Genomic DNA, 20115 nt, shown 5'->3' with positions numbered 1-20115 from the left:
GTTTTGTAATGTGTGTGTGTCCATGCGTGCGTGTGTGTGTGGTAGAATGTAATTGGCATGTGATGGGCCTGAAGAGAAAAAAGCGGAATTTTGGTCACACGGCTATAAGCAGGAGTATGTTTGCGATGTGTGTCTGCCTGTGTACGTTTGGATGTGTGTATCTGCCGGTGTGTGTGTGTGTGTGTGTGTGAGACCTACCAGGTCAGAGCTTGGGGGAGGGTACGTCTTGTTGTCTGTTGTTTATGAGCACGTTGGCTTTACACACATGTTGTTGTTCTGTCTGCTGTTCATCTTTAGGCACGACACATTTTACAACATTATATAAGCGTTTGTTGTATTTTATGGGATTCTATCAGGTTTGTCTGGCGAATGCAAAGGTTTATCTTCAATATTGGATGCATCACATGGCACTTATGAGACGAAGAGCTGAATTATGGGAATGTTTACACTCGAACAATACAACAGGAGTTTGTTCCAGCGATAAACTGATCAGCTGTGGCACAAACCTCGCTCAGCTAATCAAACGTACACAAGCTTATAAATTAAGCTCCAATAACCGTGTGTGTGTGTGTGTGTGTGTGTGTGTGTGTGTGTGTGTGTGTGTGTGTGTGTGTGTGTGTGTGTGTGTGTGTGTGTGTGTGTGTGTGTGTGTGTGTGTGTGTGTGTGTGTGTGTGTGTGTGTGTGTGTGTGTGTGTGTGTGTGTGTGTGTGTGTGTGTGTGTGTGTGTGTGTGTGTGTGTGTGTGTGTTCTGGTTGTAAGCAAGGGCAAGCAAACTCCAGGTGGTGCTAAAACCGTTGATGTTGAATGACTGATGGCAGCATCTTTTGTTGTAGTTTAAATATTTGAGTGTTTGTGTGTGTGTAGTGTGCACCCTATAGAAACATGATGGTAACGGCTTTTGTTCACTGAAAGATGCAGGACTAGAGTTAATTGGAACGTTTAAACTTTATCAGGGAAATGTTCGGTTAAGGAACAAAGGTTGCCAATGGTGGATTTCCAAATATATCCGTCAGTGTGTGTGTGTGTGTGTTTGAGTGAGTGTATGCACGTGTTAAACCATTACCATAAGCAGGAGAACCAGCTGCATCCATAATTTGAGCCTGAAGATAATCTTCCCATGATGGAGCTGACAGGTGTTTGTGATTTGGGGCAGGGGCCACAGGGGGCAACAGAGGAGTGTGTGTGTGTGTGTGTGTGTGTGGGGAAGGCGGGTTATCTGATAAAACAAAAACGGACTGATGAGCGACTTCCTGCCTACATATCAGCTCCAACTTCCCAGATTGTGGGAAGAGGAGGAGGAGGAAGAGAGATAGACACAGAGAGACAGAGAGAGAGAGAGAGAGCCTCATTGAGATGCAACCCCAGACCCTTGAGAGCTGTGGCTATCAAATCAGATGTTCAGTGGAGCATTTAACAGTTTGTCGCACTTACACACACACACACACACACACACACACACACACACACACACACACACACACACACACACACACACACACACACACACACACACACACACACACACACACACACACACACACACACAGGACATAGGGACACACACTCACTCACACACACATGGAGGGAGAGGGAAGACTATCCCAAGAATGTAAAGTCCCTTTTTATTCCAAGCTGTGTCGCACATTAGCCCTTTACAGGGAGTAAAGAAGTTATGCACACACACACACACACACACACACACACACACACACACACACACACACACACACACACACACACACACACACAGTTGTAGACAATGACAAATGAGGGGTGTTTTGAGCAAAACCTCATGGTCAAGGGTAAACGTATACGTAGTGTGTGTGTGTGTGTGTGTGATGTCCAGCAGAAAGAGTGTTTATTGATAGATGAGCTGCGGGCAAAACAGAAAAATATTGAACACTGCAACGTCTGTTTCAGCCCAGATAGTTGGGACACAGTGAGCTGTTAAACTGTGGAAACTGGGTTAGTAGGGTCATCTGTGTCTTAAAGGAGACAAACTGGGCTTGTTGTTGTTTGTTATGTGTGTGCGTGTGTGTGTATGTGGTGTGTGTGTCTTTAAGTTGCAACGCTTGAGGTTTAGCCCACAGAAATGCATCCAGTCAGACAAACTTACATGAAGGTCACGATAGCTTAGGCTGGATGCAACTGGCCAACTTAAAGAGACAGTATCTAAGAATGGCTTGATTTGAAGGCCAACTGTGTATTACACACACATTACTACTACATCCTGTGAGTTTCAGAGTTTGCATTCACCGGGAATTCCACCAGGAGTTCAGATGGATTAAAAAAGTTCTCATCAGAGGTCGGCAGCAGTGCAACGTTGTCAGTTGCCATCGCTGATTGGATTCACTTAGGGGCTTGAAAGGGAAACAGCCCTGAAGGAACTTTCCCTGTTAATGCTGATGGACACACACACCCACTCACTCACGCACATGAATGATTTCCTCCTTGTCCTTCTTGTTTTCCAGAGAGGAGAAGAGCGAGCAGCTTTTGGACACCAGGCAGGAGCTTGAGAACATGGAAGTGGAGCTTAAGAGGCTTCAGCAAGACGTGAGGCCACACACGCACATCTACATGTACACACGCACATTTCTATGTCTTCAATCAGTCCACCTGCTCCTCCCTCCTCTGTCTAAGTGCTTTGTTTCTGCAGTGCTGCCAGGCTGTAATCAACCAGCTCCAACCTTAGCTCATTATGGGCTATTAGAGCAGAGCTGACTTTGTCTTTAGTGGAGCAGCGCGGCTTGACTTCTGATTTAAAGTGGGCGGCAGACTGACTGGCTTGGATAAACAAAGTGGATGAGTGTGTGTGTGTGTGTGTGTGTGTGTGTGAAGATGGAGCCCCCCTCATCTACATACTATATGTAACACACAAGATTGAAGTTGTTTTCTTGGACGACTGTATAAACCAGGACATGTATGAACATATTCCTTCATCTGTGCTGCCTCTCCTCGCCCCCTGCAGAGTTACCAGCTGCTGTCAGACGCACGCTCGGCCCGCGCCTACAGAGACGAGCTGGACGCCCTCAGAGAGAAAGCCATCCGCGTGGACAAACTGGAGAGCGAGCTGAGCCGATACAAGGAGAGACTTCATGATATAGACTTTTACAAGACCAGAGTCGAGGTATGTGTGTGTGTGTTTATGTGTGATAGTTAATCTTCATGCAGCTTAAAATAATCGATCAAAATAGAATGTGTATAAAGATGACACACAATTATACCGGTGCTATGGTTTGTATTGCTTGTGTAGGAGCTGAAAGAGGACAACCAAGTCCTGCTGGAGACCAAGTCCATGCTGGAGGAGCAGCTGGACGCCAGCAGGACCCGGTCTGACAAGCTGCACCTCCTGGAGAAGGAGAGTCTGCAGCTCAAATCCAAGATCCATGACCTGGAGATGGTGAGATGATCGATGAACGTATTGGATACAGATTGGGGTGAACAGAGAGATGAGATATGAGAGTTAGCTAGTGATACAGGTCCAATCAAAGATCTGGAACTCCGATCGATAGTCGAGGTAGAAGAGGAAACAAGCCTGTGAGCACTGTTTCCTTAAATGTTGAACTACTTTTCTCTCCAGGAGCGAGACATGGACCGTAAGCGTGTGGAGGAGCTGCTGGAGGAGAACCTGGTGCTGGAGATGGCCCAGAAGCAGAGCATGGATGAGTCCTTGCACCTGGGCTGGGAGCTGGAGCAACTTTCCAAGACACCAGAGATGGCTGAGGGTGAGGAGGGATCAGGGCGAGGAGGGATCAGGGCTGAGAACCCAAGAACAACATACTCAGATACAGAAGAACAGCGTGAGGCTGGAGGTGACGGGTTCGAACTGCAGATCCCTCAGATCTTGGCCCTGGATTCGTCCCCATGGTCCTCCGGCCTTTGCCAGCCTCCACTGTGTTTTCATTCCACTAGGTTTAGATGTGTAATTAACATCCAGTGACTCCTGGAGGATAATCTGTGGGTTTGGATTATAAAAGCTTGTTAAGAGGGTTAACTAGCCTGGGATCTGGATAAAGACCGGCTATGGGGGAAGAGACTGTTTTTATTTTTGCCTTTTCTGCCCATTGCTGAATTGTATATAAGCAAAATGAACATTATCATCGTCACAAAGGAGGGATTTACAGAAAATGAGGTATATTAATTTATTCATTGTATAGTTGAGGGTATATAAGTTTGGTTGTTTTTTGTTTTTTTGCCATCATCCACAAGCAGCACCTCAAAAGTCTCTGGGCGAAGAGGTGAACGATCTGACGTCCAGCCGCTTACTGAAGCTGGAGAAGGAGAACCAGGCCCTGCTGAAGACGGTGGAGGAGCTCAAGGGCGCCGCCAGCCAGGACGTTGTCACAAAGCTCAGCAAAGTCAGCCAGGAGAACCAGAAACTGGCCCAGAAAGTAAGCAAAGGGAGTGTGTGTGTGTGTGTGTGTGTGTGTGTGTGTGTGTGTGTGTGTGTGTGTGTGTGTGTGTGTGTGTGTGTGTGTGTGTGTGTGTGTGTGTGTGTGTGTGTGTGTGTGTGTGTGTGTGTGTGTGTGTGTGTGTGTGTGTGTGTGTCTCAGTGGTTGGGTAAAACACGAGGGCCAAGTTTGAAGGATTTAAGCTATTTCCTGTTTTTGCCCACTGGAGAAATGTTTCTGGTAAATCCAATGAATCAGTTAGTTGTTGGTTATGTTGTTGAGTATCTTTGGGATTAGCTGTAAAATATGGAGCAATTTAAAGAATATGGAGGAGAACATCCCTGCAAACAAGGTCAGAATGAACCTTTGCCCTCAGGTTAAGCACATGTAACAACCAACACTGCCTGACTCATTGAAAGAAGGCGAGAGAGTGAGTGTGGAGTGTTTACGCTGCTTCAGTCTAATTTTCCTCTGCAATCACGTCGAGGCTCGCTTTGGAAATGCTGCTTTGGTTCCTCATCACAATTACCACCTACCATTCACTATCATGTGCCAGGCCTCCTCTGTAATTTATCACACCAGCACTTGGCTTCTAGACCTTTTCACACAGCGGCGGTGAGAGAGGAGAGAGGGAGAGGGAGAGGGGGAGGCTAAAAAGAGAAAGGGGAGGATGGGAGGATGAAAGCTGAGCTGTAAATCCACGCAGCCCCTGCACTGCCTTTTCTTTGCCACTGTTTGACACTTGAACGCCCCTTGCTAAGAGAAGTGTCGGAGCTATTCTCACAAACATAAGCCCCTCTGTGTGCGGCCCACAAATAAAGAGCTAAAAAATTGTACTTTTCTCTTACAAAGAGGAAAAAAACAGGAGGGGAAATTTATCGACGAGTGACGCAGTGAGTTTAGAGCGAAAGGCATTAAGATGTGAATGCAGCTGCTGATAGAAGCTAACAAAACAAACCCTCAGGCCCTTTCCCCCACATTTAGTCTATATTAGTCAGAACCAGTGAGGAGATCAGAACAAAAGAAGGAGGCACACAAACCCTTAGATACTCTCCTTATATGTGAGATCTGCTGAGAGGACCAATGTGATCGCAGGAAAACTTCCTCTTAAATAGCGAAGTATTTTTAATAAACTATTAATCGCACACTTCACACACTAAGTTTAGTTGAGAGTTTAATCCAGGAGGCAGTGTTGGGAGTGTAATCAGTTGTTACAGCACACCAACGCACAACTTATGGGTCATTATTCAAATGTAGGTCCTTCATGAACAGCCAAAAGGCAGAAGCAGAACAGTGTCACAGTTAAAATGTCTCCAGAAAAGGAAGCGTTGCAAATGGCGTTCTGCTGTTTCATCTCTTAATCTTTTGAAGCTTCTCTTACATAACATACAATTCTGCGTTGGTGCCTGCAATGTTGTTATTTGGGGAAACACAGAATTTGGTTGTGCTAGCATCTAGCATTGGTTGCTACCCAGCCACAGTCGAATCCAATCAAGATCCAATTGTTGTCAGGTTTCATTTATTGATTGTTTTCTTAATGTGTAATGCCGTCTCGTGTGTGTGTGTGTGTGTGTGTGTGTGTGTTTGTGTAAAGCTGGAGCAGGTGGAGAGCGAGTTGGCAGCAGACAGGGAGTCTCTGCGCGGCGCCGAGTCGCTCGGCACCGACCTGATGAAGGAGAAGGCTTTACTGGAGAAGACTTTGGAAACACTCCGAGAGAACTCTGAGAGACAGGTACACACACACCTCACATACACACACTACACACACACTGCCAAATGAGAGCAGGGAGTGTTTACATGTGCATGGGTTCATTTTATACCCACATAAATTGTTTCGCTTCAGTGTTTTTGTAATTTTGAAATGTTTTGCCCTGAATGTCACACAAAATCAACATTTTATATGAAAGCATGAATTACACACATTTCCTATGTCCATAACATGTATCTGTATGATTACATCTTAAACTTCATTTATCACACGACTGAAGCAATAAATCATCTTTTTCCAGCATAAATCAAGTGTGGAGGAACAAACCTAGATAATGCAAATGTCAGTCAATTCCCTCAAGCGTGTAAAGGAATACTGAGTGTTCTCTGCATGCAGCTGAGATGAGTTAGTAATGTGGTCGTGTATATTCAGGGAGCGGCTGAATCGTATTAATTCCGCACATGTATACGTCTTACTGACATCTTTGCCGTAATATAAGCTGCTGCATGAGCTTGTTGGACGTGTGTGTCGCTGTGCAGATTCATTCAGAGCACAGCGTCGCCCTGTGGGTCCTTGTCTTTGATGTTAAGATCACATTAATCACTGGTATATCTCTGAGAGCCTGAGTCACTCATGCTGCTCTCTCCACAAAACCAGCATTGATTCTTGTTCCAGGAAGCACCAATGAAAAAACACAACTTAGATCAACAGAACTCTGTTTAAGCTTTACTGAATCAAAGCTAAGTGCCATTAATTTACTCTTCAGTGGAACGATGAGGAGATGCAGTGACTTACAAAGGCAACCACATCACCAGTCACACACACCATATGCTTAAATGTTGTTACTAATAATCAGATTGAGCTCAGTGAGTCACTACCCTAACCCTCTCTATCTGTTTTACCAGCTGAAGGGTCTGGAGCAGGAGAACAAGCACCTGGGACAAACGGTGTCGTCTCTCCGGCAGCGCTGCCAGGTGGGCGCCGAGGCTCGTGTCAAGGACGTGGAGAAGGAGAACCGCGTCCTGCACGAGTCCATCTGTGAGACCAGCGCTAAGCTCAACAAGATGGAGTTTGAAAGGAAGCAGCTACGTGAGTGACGTGCCGTCTCCAGCTGTTTGTGGGAGATCTCTGATGTGAGCCACGTTGGTGTTAAGAATGTTGATTTGTATGTGCAGGTAAAGAGCTTGAGGTGATGAAGGAGAAAGGTGAGAGAGCAGACGAGTTGGAGCTTCAGGTACGCAAGCTGGAAAGGGACAACGAGAGCCTGCAGAAGAAAGTGGCCAGTCTAGGCATCACCTGTGAAAAGGTCTGGTTGATGTTCTCTGTCTGGTCTGACTTCCCAGAAACAATAGAAAGTAACATAAGCAACTTTTTCTCATGTTTTCAGCATCACTGCTTACATGTGTGTGTGTACAGGTGTTGTCCTTAGAAAAGGAGAACATGGAGCTGGAGGGGGAGGGCCGGCGTCTGAAGAAAAAGCTGGACTCTCTAAAGAACATGGCCTTCCAGGTGGAGATGCTGGAGAAAGACAACTCCCAGCTGGAGCAGGAGAACCTGGAGCTGCGGCGCTCGGCCGAGAGCGTCCGGTCGGCGGGGGCCAAAGCCGCTCAGCTGGAGGCCGAGAACCGCGAGCTGGAGAGCGAGAAGAGCCAGCTGAAGCGCAGTCTGGAGCTGCTCAAGGCCTCCTCCAAGAAGACCGAGAGATTAGAGGTGAGACGATGAGAGCAGGAAGATTCAGTTAAAATGGCTTGCTTGATATTTTTAAAGGTAAATTACAGGTCACGGGCACAGGGAACAGCACAACTAGTTCACAAATGCTTTTAATATCCTGGTCTGTTCTCTCCCAGGTGAGTTATCAGGGCCTAGATACGGAGAACCAGCGTCTGCAGAAGGCTTTGGAGAACAGCAGCAAGAAGATTCAGCAGTTGGAGGTCGAGCTGCAGGAGGTGGAGGCTGAGAATCAGACGCTCCAGCGCAACTTGGAGGAGCTGAAGATCTCCAGTAAGCGTCTGGAGCAGCTGGAGCAGGAGGTAAGGATGTTCAACCATTCACTCACTTCCTGCTGATACGCTGATCACATAAGCCAAGTCTAAGTTCAGATGAGAAATATATTTGGACCGCAGCTGAATCTGGAACTCCACAGACTTTTTTTTGGGACAAACCAATTTGTTTTGACAGAATGGGGCCAATTGGATCCAAAATAGCGATATTGCAGTACAATGACCCCTGAGGGTGAAACCTGAATTTGACGCTGCAGTTAAAGTGTCATCGTATATCATCACTATTACAACAATGTTTCCGCATAGATTTTGTGTTATACATTTTGTAAAAGTGATGTCATAGTTTCCGCACTGATAGATTAATCCAGATTATTGGTCAAAACTGAGATGATCCATGTCCACTTTTAGCCAAACATGTATTTACAAGACATTTATACTGTAAGTAATATCTTCAAATGGTCTCCATGTCCTCTAGAACAAAACTCTGGAACAGGAAAGCTCCCAGCTGGAGAAAGACAAGAAGCTCCTGGAGAAGGAGAACAAGCGGCTGAGGCAGCAGGCGGAGATCCGTGACTCCAAGCTGGATGACAACAACCAGCGGATCACCTCCTTGGAGAAAGAGAACCGCACCATGGGCAAGGAGATGATCTTCTTCAGAGACTCCTGCACCAGGGTCAAAGATCTGGAGAAGGAGAACAAGGAGATCGTCAAACTGGCCAGCATCGATAAGAAAACCCTCATCACACTCAGAGAGGTAAGAAGGTTTTCCACAACCTCCTAAGCTGCACTGTGCATCTTGGTTAACATAGGATAGCTGACAATGTGTGTGTGTTTGTGTGTGTGTGTAGGAGCTGGTAAGTGAGAAGCTGCGGACTCAGCAGATGAATAACGATCTGGACAAACTGACCCACGAGCTGGAGAAGATCGGACTGAACAAGGAAGGACTTCTGCACGATGAACAGGGCTCTGATGATAGGTATACTCTCACAAATGAACCCAAACACAGACACACACACACACACATGTACACACACATACATAACTAACCATTGCTGTGTTGTCAGGTTTAAACTGCTGGAGTCCAAGCTGGAGTCCACCCTGAAATCATCTCTGGAGATTAAGGAGGAGAAGATCGCTGCCCTGGAGGCCAGACTGCATGAGTCATCTAACCTCAACCAGCAGCTTCGCCAGGAGCTGAAGACGGTCAGTAACACACACCCACACCCACACACACACACATTCCAGAATATGCCAACTCACCCACTCAAGCCTTCAACAACACTTTCCCCTGCAGTCTCAAACAAGAGAGAATACTGAGAGCCTCTCAAGGTCGACATATTATTTATTCATCCACCAATTTTCGTCTGTCTCCAGTCTACTTATTAATGAGGCGGCAGTGGAGGAGGAGAGGATGTCTGTTTTCCTTGTGGGAGGTGTTTCATGTTTAGATCTTGTCAAGGAAAAAAACACCCAAAGTTTTTTCCAGTCCAACCTGGGACAGAGCATCTCCCTCGTCCCTCCTACTGACCGAGCAGCAGGACAACATGGTGCAGTAGTGTTGAGGATGATGCGTCCTGTCTTCTGACCCCCGCACGCTCCTCTCCCCAGGTGAAGAAAAACTACGAGGCCCTGCGGCAGAGGGAGGAAGAGGAGAGGATGGTGCAGAGCTCGCCCCCTAGAGGAGCAGAGGACCCACAGGCCGTCAGCAAATGGGAGAAGGAGAGTCATGAAGCCACCAGAGAGCTGCTGAAGGTCAAAGACAGACTCATCGAAGTGGAGAGGAACGTGAGTGAACGCATCAGGAGAGGAATGATTATATGCCACTCTCCTCTATGAATGGAGAGGATTTTTCACACACACATTTCTGTTTTTGTACCCAGAATGCCACGCTGCAGGCTGAGAAGGTTGCCCTGAGGAGTCAACTCAAGCAGCTGGAGACTCAAAGCAGCAACCTGCAGGCTCAGATCGTGGCTGTTCAGAGGCAGACGGCCTCCTTACAGGAGAACAACACCTCGCTGCAGACACAGAACGCCAAGCTGCAGGTACACAAACCGCACACACACACACATCCCTGTATCCTGCTGTATACTATAAACACTGTGTACTTATGTATGGGTGGGACAATAATTGACATAATCGTAAATCTGGATATGAAAATGTTTCTTATCAGATGGCGAGAACAGGCACTCTTCTGTCTGTGGTGTGTGTGTATTTCTGTGTGTGTATGGCTGCCTTGTCTTGCCAAAGTGCTGAGTTCCCCATCCTAGATTTGGCCCAGCAGCCTTTCTAACCCTGCTTACATCATAGAAGCGTCCAGATTTACACTGAACCATACATTAGCTGCTCGTGTGGGTTTCTCTATGTTAGGTGTGTGTGTGATGGTAAATGGCTGTTTCTATGTACAGGTACTGTAGATGTGTGTCTGTGATAGTGTGAGTGGGGCAGGATTACACACACACAAGGGGTGATTGGAGGGACTGGGAAACCACTGTGACCACAGAGGAAGCATGAAAAGAATCTGTTTCCTGTCTGTGTTTTATGATGGATGGAGTTTAGCACATGGGTACACAGTGCCCCCTATAGAGCAAACAGGGTACTGACCTCCTCATCGCTTCTCCAGGTTAAACTGTTGTTAAATGTTTCTTTGCTTTAACGTCTCCTCCGCCTCTCCCAGGTGGAGAACTCCACCCTGAGTTCCCAGGGTGCCGCTCTCATGGCCCAGAACGCCCAGCTGCAGAGCCAGCAGAGTGGCGTGGAGGGCGAGCGTGAGGGGGCGCTGAGGGAGAAGGAGGAGGTGAGGGCCACGTACGAGCAGCTCCTCCGCGACCACGAGAAGCTGGCGGCGCTGCACGAGAGGCAGGCGACTGAATTCGAAGCCCTGATCGGGAAACACGGAGGCCTGAAGAGCTCCCACAAGGGTCTGGAGCAGCAGCACAAGGACCTGGAGGACAAGTGAGACAGGGGGGAGGGGGACAGGGGGGGGGGGGGGGGGGGGCATGGGGGACAGGGTCTAGTCCAATTAGAGTTCAAGTCTCGTTTCCTGCTGTTAACACAAGTCTGAGGAAACCACAAATGTACACTCTCACTGCATTTGTAACCTATTTGTTCTGTGCTCTAACCTTTTAATTATTAAAGAGAGAAAAGCACCCACTCACCTTTTAGTGCTTTAATTATTCAGGCTGCTTGATTGCAGAGGAGACAGTATAGGAATCACAGTATAGAAAGTGCTGTCATGATTCTCTATGTAACACTCTGTAACGTGTGTAAACGCATGCAGATACAAGCAGCTTCTGCAGAGGAAGGGGGAGCTGGAGGAGCTGGAGCGAACTCTAAAGGAGCAGCAGGAGAAAATGGCGTCGGAGAACGAGAGCCACCGAACTACAGCGGACCAGTACAAGCAGCTGAAAGAGGAAAACGACAGGTCAGTCAGTCTGTAGCCAGTCTGTAGGGAGGAGGGTGTGTGTGTGTGTACTGACCGGACGCTTGTCTGCTCCTGTATCCAGGCTGAACACCACTTACCGTCAGCTGATGCAGGACAACGAGTCTCTTCAGCTGGATCACAAGAACGTGAAGAGTCAGTTTAACAGTGCCAAGCTGGAGCAGACCAAGCTGGAGGCTGAGTTCTCCAAACTCAGAGAGCAATACCAGCAGCTGGACATCACCTCCACCAAGCTGACTAACCAGTGTGAGGTGAGCTCTCCTCTCCTCTCCTCTCCTCTCTTCTCCTCTCCTTTCCTCTCCTCTCCTCCGCTCTCCTCTTCTTCCTCTTGAGCCCAACTGTCTTCTTCTGTGTGTGCCAGTTGTTAAGCCAGCTGAAAGGGAACCTGGAGGAGGAGAATCGCCACCTCTTGGACCAGATCCAGACCCTGATGTTGCAGAACCGCACCCTGCTGGAGCAGACCATGGAGAGCAAGGACCTGTACCACGTGGAGCAGAGACAATACATGTAATACCTGAGGAGAGACGCTGGCTGGTTTACATGTGTGCTGGGAATGTTTGAACCCTGGCCTCACTGGTTTTTCTGTCCTCTCTCTTCCCGGCAGAGACAAGCTGAATGTACTGAGGAGACAGAAGGAGAAGCTGGAGGAGAAGATCATGGACCAGTACAAGTTCTACGACCCGTCGCCTCCACGCAGGTAAAAAGGAATTTCCAATCCAGTTATCCGATTACAACCAAAGTGACCGTTGATATGATGTGATTGATCGCCGCCTCCTCCCTCTGTAGGCGCGGCAACTGGATCACCCTGACGATGAAGAAGCTGATCAAGCCGAAGAGCCGGGAGCGCATGCGTTCCCTCACCTTGACTCCGTCTCGCTCGGAGCTGGGCGACGCGTTCCTGAGCTTCCCCCAGGACGGTCAGGACAGCTCCTCCATCGGCTCCGGCTCCAACTCGCTGGACGACACGCTGACGCAGAAGAGGAGCAGCAGTGAGTAAAGAAAGAGGACCATAGAGACACACACACACACACACACACACACACACACACACACACACACACACACACGTACCAGAAAACTGAACTTCCACACTCACTGACTTGCACACGTTTACACCAAACACACTTCAGCTGTGAGGGTGTGTGTGGTTGTGTATCGGTGTGTATGAGTGTTTGAATCATTTTGTTTTATTCTCCTCTAACTGCTCCTCTGCTTCTTCATCCCTCTGTGTAAAGGGAGGCGAGGGCAGCAGTCCCAGGCCCAGGGGCAGGGTTCCTCCAATGGTATGGGTGGGGCTGAACAGGGGCTGGGCGGGGTGGGGGCGGGGCTTGTGTGACCGCACCGTCGCGTCTCTCTGGGCATGCTGTCGTCAGTCCATCCATTGTCTGTGTCAGTCAGCTGTCCTGGAGGTTACGATAAGCTGAGCAGCACCCTTAGGTTGACCTTTGACCTCTAAACCTGATCCACAACTTTGATGTGTTATGGAAACAACAATAGCGGCCGCTCAGGTTGTTCAGCTAACGGACGGAGAGCTCATCAAAGTCATGGCAGTCACAGGTGCAACAGCGACTCCTACTGGCCGGAGCAGCGAGAAAGAATAAGTGTAGAATTTGGAGACTCGTTTTGGAAAATATTGCAAAACTTTGTAACGCTGTAAGGGTTGTAAAGTTGTAATGTAATTGCATTGAAACCCTGCTCATGGGCTCGTGTCAGCCTGCTGATCTGTGCAGCTCCACTGTAAGAGGCTTCGTCGTGTGCGTTCCATGCATGAGGTCACACAATCATGGCCGTCTGGATGTTGGTTGAGCGAGGAGGAAACGAGTGAGCGGGTGAAAGGCCTCGGGTCTGTCGCGTGTTTAATGTCTTTGGTTTGACGTGAGATGTAGTTTCAGGAGATTTCAAGATTACAATTTCAAGATTACAGGAATGAAACGTTTAATCTCAAAGCAGAACAATAGAAAGACAAAGCAAGGGGTTAATCACAAATGGCGTCCCGCACATACAGTACATGTATGTGTTCGCTATGACAACGCTGCCCCCTCCCTCTCCCCCCTGCTGCTATTAACCTCCCCTGGTTTGACATTTTCATGATTGCACCCTTTAATGTTTTCCATCCTACGTGTTTTGTGTAGGTGATCGTGTTGTCAGCTGTGTTGATGTGCATGTGTGTGTGTGTGTGTGTGTATGTATGTGTGTTTGTGTGTGTGTGTATGTAACGCTCAAGTCACTATTACAAAGCAGACATCACTCCTGATGTTGACATCAGACTGTTTGTGCGCCGTTGTTGCGTTCAGATTTGTGTCGAGTGTATTTGCATATGTTCTGATGTTTATGTGTGTTTGCGTTTGTGTCATATATAGATCATAAATGACAACAATGGATCATTCAGGTTTAACATGAAGTCTATCTTATGAATTCAATACAATTCTCATTTCAATCAATCCAAGCACCAGACCTGATTTCTCTGGAAGCTGCGAGAAACCAAGAATCAAATGTTTGTGTTTGACTGAAATGCTTTCCTGAATCAGATGGACTTCATGATGTAATGATCCGACCCTCTCAGCGGTGTAATGTGCTGAAGTGTTGTCTTCTGTCCGGTCGAGCATCCATCCATATGTTCATCTCCCTCTGCATCGCCCCCCTGGATCTCTCTCCCAAACGTTAACCACGCCCCTCTGTTCTGTCCTCCTTCTCTTCCGTTTCCTCCTCCTCCATCATTCTCTCCTGTCTCTCTCTCCTGTCTCTGTCTCTCTCTCTGTCCTCTGGGGGCGCTCTGACAGCTCTGAAAAGGTTGCCTTTCATGAGGAACAGATCCAAGGACAAAGACAAGGCCAAGGCCATCTACAGACGCTCCATGTGTAAGACCTCCGCTCGCCGCCGCGCTAGTCCTCCTCCGCCTCCTTCTCCTCTCGCCGTCACCTTAGGAGACACAAAGAAGGAGCGCTCACTGACTGGCTGCTTTCACTGTTGATAATCAAGACAGTGTGATGATTCTGTGCACGTTTTAATGTGAACTCTTAGCTGAGCCTATGTGTCTCCATGCTGCCTTCAGTGACCTCTCCTCCTCTACCCCCCGACCCCCCGACCCTGCGCCTGCAGCCTCCTGTAACTGTAATCAGCTTTCACTAATTAAGCTACGTAGATGAGCTTCACTAACTGTGTGTGCTGTGGACACGTTGTGAGATGCACAAGTCACCATGAGTGTGTTGATTTAGCACTAACCTCATTTAGAGCAGCAGTCTGTAAGATTCCACCTTTCCTTCCTTAATGACAGTGTGAGACGTGATGGACACTTGAGGCAGCGAGTCCCGTGGTTGGTTAACGGTGGGATTTTTCTCCCAAATCACATTCAGGATCAGATCAGTAGGATTTGGATTCCTAACAGGATCTAATGAGGATTTCAGCAAATTCTATTGACCTGTCCTGTGATTGTGTGTGTGGTCATAGGTTTGTTAAGGTTTAGTCTGGATGTCGTCCATGTACAGCAGGAAACGCTATGTAGTGAGCCACTTAGTGCAATCTACTCCATGGTTTATGGGCTGTGTGTGTGTGTGGGGGGGGTTTGTTTACCTTTCATGTGCCTGTAGTGTTTTTGCTCCCATCTTTGACTGTAGCTCATAACGGCATGACTAAAAAAAAACACACTCTCTCTCTGTCTCTGTCTCTCTCTCCCTCTGTCTCTCTCTCTCTCGCTCTGTCTCTCTCTGTCTCTCTCTTTCTCTCTCTGTCTCTGTCTCTCTCAACTTGGACTTGCATCGCTCTTTCTTTGGCAATGATATTTTGTGTACTCAAACTGCTTCTGCTGCTTCCGTTGGAGCAGCTCTGCATGCCTCTGTGTGCTCTACTAACACATCAGCTTCTTTAACAAAGTGCATTCAACTCTTAAACCCAGAGCACATGTTCCTCATAAAGGGACATGACCTGCTGCTTATATCTTATTGTCTGTCTCTTGTCCCTTCAGCCATGAATGACTTGCTGCAGACCATGGCGGTGGCAGGGAGTCCCGGGCCTCAGTGGGCCTGCAGCATCGAAAACCTGGACGCCACCGAGGCAGGAGAGGCCGGCATGGCGGCTGCCGGCGGTCGCAGCGGGCGGCGCATGAAGGAGCTCGCCCTCTCCACCAACGCCATCGACTGCACCGCACTCACACTGCCCACTGCCGGGCACAGGAGGGCCAAGCTCCGGCTGCAGGTCAAAGGTAGGGCCGTCCGTTAGATCTGCAGATACGTGGAGCAGTTCTTGTACATTCCATTCATTCCATACATTTCCATCTTTGTCTCGACATTGATTTCTCCTTTTGTTCAACAGACAACGTCTCCTGTGAGGACGTAGCCGGCTCCTTGGATGAGCCAAAGAGTCAAGGTGAGACAAACTGACAGAAAAGAGAAGGACGCATTGTTGCTGCAGTATTTCAGAGCAAAGCAGCCAATCAGAGGACGATTCATTAGCAGAATCTGAAAACGTTAAATAGCCTAAAACAGCAGGAAAATGTTAAGCAGTGCATCACCTCTGTGCCTCTGCAATGTCAATGACTTGGCATAATGGCGTATGACATCATGTTCCTGCTGTGCTGAAATGGTTCAACCACCACTAAGACAGACTCCATCATGTACAGGTTTTGTTTACAAGTCTTACAAATATAGAGAGACTTTGACATTTGTATGCTTTGTGATGATAATTATGCAGTAGTATTGTTTACCCGCAAATATGTATGATGTCATCAGGTATGAAGACTGGAGCTGCTCCAGAGAGAATACAATGAAAAAGGAGGCATAAAACTGTGAAAGAACGCAGTCGCAGATCATTTATGACCACTAGGGGGCAGAAATACTCCAAAAAAACGTAACGTAATAGCTACAGAAAGCTTCTTTCCCACTAGCCATCAAACTTTGAACACACACTTTGGGTCCGGAGCAGCTACAGATGTGATAGTTGATGACACCAAAAGGGATCCGGTCTCTGCGTTTGGGCCTCATTTCCTGTTTGATGTGTCACCTCCCAGCGTGTGTTGCATTTGTGTGTGTGTGTGTGTGTGTTTTCATTAGGTGCGCTCGTGTTTAGCAGAGCTCTGGCTCAGTCTCGCTCCCCTGCTGAGCCGAGCGCTCAGTGCAGAGTTCCCTGTAGCTTCTGCAGTAAGTGACGTCTACATGGGACTCAAACCCACTCTGGGTCACACCGGTATGCTCTGTAGTACTCAACAGAACCTTTAGATTCTGGCTCATTTAAATTCTAAATTCGGTGTCAACCAAGGGACATATTGGTCACCAGCTGCAACTGAATGTGGTTCCAAGGTCACTTCTTTCCTTTCCTTTCCTTTCCTGTCCTCCCCTTTCCTTTCCTCTGGAGCGGGTTGGTGCTTGGTTCACTGCCCTCTGTGTGTTTGTTTGTGCCGCCCCTCCTGTCCGTCCATCTGTTCCCCCAGCGGGCCTCTTTCTGTTGTGCCAGTCTGCAGCTTTTCTATGTGTTACTCCATGTGCTTGTGTGTACACGTGTAAGTATCTACATCTTAATTATGTGTGTGTGTTCCCTTTTGTCCTTTACCCAGCCTCCAGACCCTCCAGTCTCCATAGCAACAGGACCACCAGTAGTAATAGTAACCATAACTCCCACCTCATATCTCCTATGGAGGCCAAAGGTACGCTCCTCTCCCCTCCCCTCCTCCTCCTCCCAACTACACCAACCTCTCCTTTTACTCCTTTTTACATCTTTTCTTTCACTTACAATTTCTTTTTCTCTCCAGATCTAAGTTATGAAAATGTTAAAGTATGAGTAAAGTTCCTTGCGGTCACAGTTAAAGACGATCGTAGAGTTCCAGAGCTTCATAGCCTTTTCTCCTCCTCTTCCTCTTCCTCCTCTTCCTCCTCCTCCTCGTCCCCTCTGTCAGGCACGTTGAACGGCAACCTCAGCCGGCCCCACAGTGAGAGCAGCGGCGAGTTCAGCCTGAGCCTGGACCAGGAGGTGTGGTCCAGCAGCGGCAGCAGCCCCGTCCAGCAGCCCTCCTCCTCACGCTCCTCCCACCAGAGCCCCATGCTGCTGCGCAGGTCGCTGGACCCGACGGCGGCCGCCGCGATCGCAGGACAGATCCAGATAAGGAAGACCGGGTCTCCAGCCAACGAGGTGCTGTCACTGCAGCAGTTCCTGGACGAGGGGATCGACCCTGCAGAGGTGAGAGACCGAGAAAATCTAACTTTAGATAGAACATCAACAGTTTTGTCAATAGTTTTGGAACAGGATGTGGTAGAATCAAAGGTTTGTTGGTTTGAATCTTAGACAGCTGTGAGCGCTTTTTAATTTAATTTAATTCTAATGGTTGCTTTGCCTGCTCTTCTGTAGTCTGGCAGTCAGGAGAACCTCACTGTAGACTCTCCCCGCCTCTCCACTTCCTCTGAGCACATGCTGAAGGATCGCCCCGCCACAAAGGGGAGGGGCATCTTGCGTTCAGCCAGCGGGAGAGCGGCACTGTGCAGCTCAGACCGCCCGCCTAGATCAGCCGGGCAGCCGGGGCGCCCGACCCTGCGCAAGGCTGAGAGCACCCGCGTGAAAGGCTCGGTTCAGGTCCGGCCCAGCCTGTCCTCGCAGGGAAAAGCCACGTCTGTGTCCGACCGGCTGGACTCTGCTTCCTCCACGCTGCCCCGGGCCAGCAGCGTCATCTCCACCGCCGAGGGAACCACGCGCCGGACCAGCATCCACGACCTGCTGTCCAAGGACAGCCGGCAGCCCGTGTCGGTGGACGTCTCTCTTCCTGTCGCCCCCATCAAGGCCGGCGGGCGCGGCCAGCCCACACCCAGTGAGTACCACCCCATCAGCACCAAGTCAAAGGGACCCCTCACTACCGCCGCTCCCTTGCCTAAGTCCCTCAGCTTGCCCTGCCACAGCCTGGAGGACCCCGACCTCTCCACCCTCCAGTCTTTCCTCGGCCCCTCCTTCACCGTAGAGTCGGTGTTCATGGACTCCATTTTTAACGAGTCAGACAGCCAAAACCTCCCCTTCCTGTCGCTCAATCCCACCCTAGTCAGTAACATCAGCGGCCCCCCGGCTGCTGGTAAAAGCCACCCGCAGCCCATCCCCACCCAGAACAACCAGACCCCCCACAGCCACGCCAACGGCCAGGCCAGGTCCGGCCCAGAGTTCCAGAAGGCCGTTGATCCAAATCATGAGAATGATTCGGACCAATCGCCTCCGCTCAGCCCAGAGGACAACCAGTCCCTGTGGTACGAGTACGGCTGTGTGTGAACCACAAGGGAGGCTCCTGATTGGACCTAACAGGGAGGAAACGCTCCTCCTCCTCCTCCTCTTCCTCTGCATGTGTTATCAGAGCACTATCTCTGTTCTCAGTTTGGTTTTGTTTTTGATCACCCCTACACTTTGTTGTGGTTCTTTCCCGTTCTGTTTCCTCTTTTTTTGGGCTTTTATTTTGGTGAATGTTCGACTGTAAAGCAGCTTTTACCACGTTGTTATTTCTTCATCACGCAAGACTATTATCTGCAGCGCTGGGGTTTACTGTATACAGCAGTCAGGGGCAGAGTTCAGGTCAGAGCAGCAGCCGTACAGTAGAGTTGAGTGGAAGTAGCCGAGCTGCGACATCCAGGTAAGGTTGCCAGATATGGGAGGGAAAAAAAGCTTCATTCAGGCTCCATCAGTGTCTAAAGTCATGATCTCACTCATGGAATCACTTAATCGTCACCGTGTTGTGTCAGATACTAGATTCACCTCCTGCTTCCTCTTTGTTTGGGTGCGTTGCCGCGGGTGACTCCACTCTGCTGTATCCACTAAACCTGCATGGCTTCCTGTGCGGCTCATTTTGATCGCTGTGATCAAAATGCTCATCGCCTGAATCTGCTTTTTGTTTCTATGGATGGTGTTTTGTTTTGTATACGTTTGTACATTTGACACGTTGGTTTCCTGTATTTTCTTTTGTTTTTTCTTTTGTACCTTCATGCATTAGAGCGTCCTGAATGCTCTGATGGGTTTTCCGTCTGTTAACAAAGTGAAAAAGCTTCATTCCCAAATCTAATCTGATGGATGTTTACGGTTGGAGGAGAGCAGGTTGACAACGCCAGTGTGGGGTTTTGTTTTTAGGCTGAGTTTATAAAGTAGAGAGTGTAAAGGGCAGGTTGAGGTTGGAGCTCATAAGGCTGCTCAGATTAGTCTTGGAATGAAGCAAACATCTTTTCTGGGGGGATTTTTATTCTTTTATTTCCTTAACAATGTGCCACAAGTTCAGACTGAATACTTTATGACTTTATTATATTGCAGACCGACCAGATGTTGTACAGATTGTTGTTATGAAGCATTATTAAGTTATATTCAAAGACAAGCACTGTTTAATGCGCCGATGCTAGGAGAAGAACTCTCTGCCTCTAGACATTTTATTTATTTCTGCTCTTTTTTTTTGGCTTTATTATATTTATCGTCATGACGATTATGAACTCCTGAAGCTTCTTGTCTCTGTCTCATGTCTCCAGATGTAATGTAAACATTGCCTTTGTCCTACAGATGTGGAGGGCAGAAAGTCTAAAAGCAGGAGTGGCGAGCCGCAGAAAAACTCCTAAGCCCCGCCCCCCTCCCCCCCATAC

The 20115-nt window shown here is 48.5% G+C and overlaps 1 protein-coding gene across 3 annotated transcripts in view; it reads left to right on the top strand.

Annotated features, from left to right (window-relative positions):
• The window catches only part of ccdc88ab (coiled-coil domain containing 88Ab), a 47521-nt gene extending 27406 nt beyond the window's left edge, over positions 1-20115 (top strand). Inside the window, exons 9-37 of one of the 3 annotated variants that reach the window (XM_076160392.1) lie at positions 2473-2554; positions 2970-3128; positions 3255-3401; positions 3582-3726; positions 4214-4392; positions 5987-6124; positions 7006-7189; positions 7276-7406; positions 7517-7810; positions 7948-8130; positions 8576-8854; positions 8949-9076; positions 9165-9303; positions 9709-9885; positions 9981-10142; positions 10775-11052; positions 11378-11521; positions 11604-11790; positions 11901-12046; positions 12144-12236; positions 12326-12528; positions 14320-14397; positions 15501-15737; positions 15848-15901; positions 16585-16671; positions 17085-17174; positions 17424-17704; positions 17873-18326; positions 20036-20115. In XM_076160392.1, the coding sequence (XP_076016507.1) occupies positions 2473-2554; positions 2970-3128; positions 3255-3401; positions 3582-3726; positions 4214-4392; positions 5987-6124; positions 7006-7189; positions 7276-7406; positions 7517-7810; positions 7948-8130; positions 8576-8854; positions 8949-9076; positions 9165-9303; positions 9709-9885; positions 9981-10142; positions 10775-11052; positions 11378-11521; positions 11604-11790; positions 11901-12046; positions 12144-12236; positions 12326-12528; positions 14320-14397; positions 15501-15737; positions 15848-15901; positions 16585-16671; positions 17085-17174; positions 17424-17704; positions 17873-18326; positions 20036-20091 (4915 nt within the window). In that variant the 3' untranslated portion in view covers positions 20092-20115. Of the gene's footprint in view, positions 1-2472; positions 2555-2969; positions 3129-3254; positions 3402-3581; positions 3727-4213; positions 4393-5986; positions 6125-7005; positions 7190-7275; positions 7407-7516; positions 7811-7947; positions 8131-8575; positions 8855-8948; positions 9077-9164; positions 9304-9708; positions 9886-9980; positions 10143-10774; positions 11053-11377; positions 11522-11603; positions 11791-11900; positions 12047-12143; positions 12237-12325; positions 12529-14319; positions 14398-15500; positions 15738-15847; positions 15902-16584; positions 16672-17084; positions 17175-17423; positions 17705-17872 lie in introns of all 3 variants that reach the window. The other 2 variants (XM_076160390.1, XM_076160391.1) reach the window with 2 other exon arrangements.

This window comes from Genypterus blacodes, unplaced genomic scaffold, assembly GCF_046128005.1.
Source record: "Genypterus blacodes isolate CSIRO-AG114 ecotype Tasmania unplaced genomic scaffold, CSIRO-AGI_Gbla_v1 ptg000105l_1, whole genome shotgun sequence".
NCBI lineage: Eukaryota > Metazoa > Chordata > Actinopteri > Ophidiiformes > Ophidiidae > Genypterus > Genypterus blacodes.
Note: the sequence above shows the minus strand (reverse complement) of the source record. Positions and strands in the feature narration are given on the sequence as shown.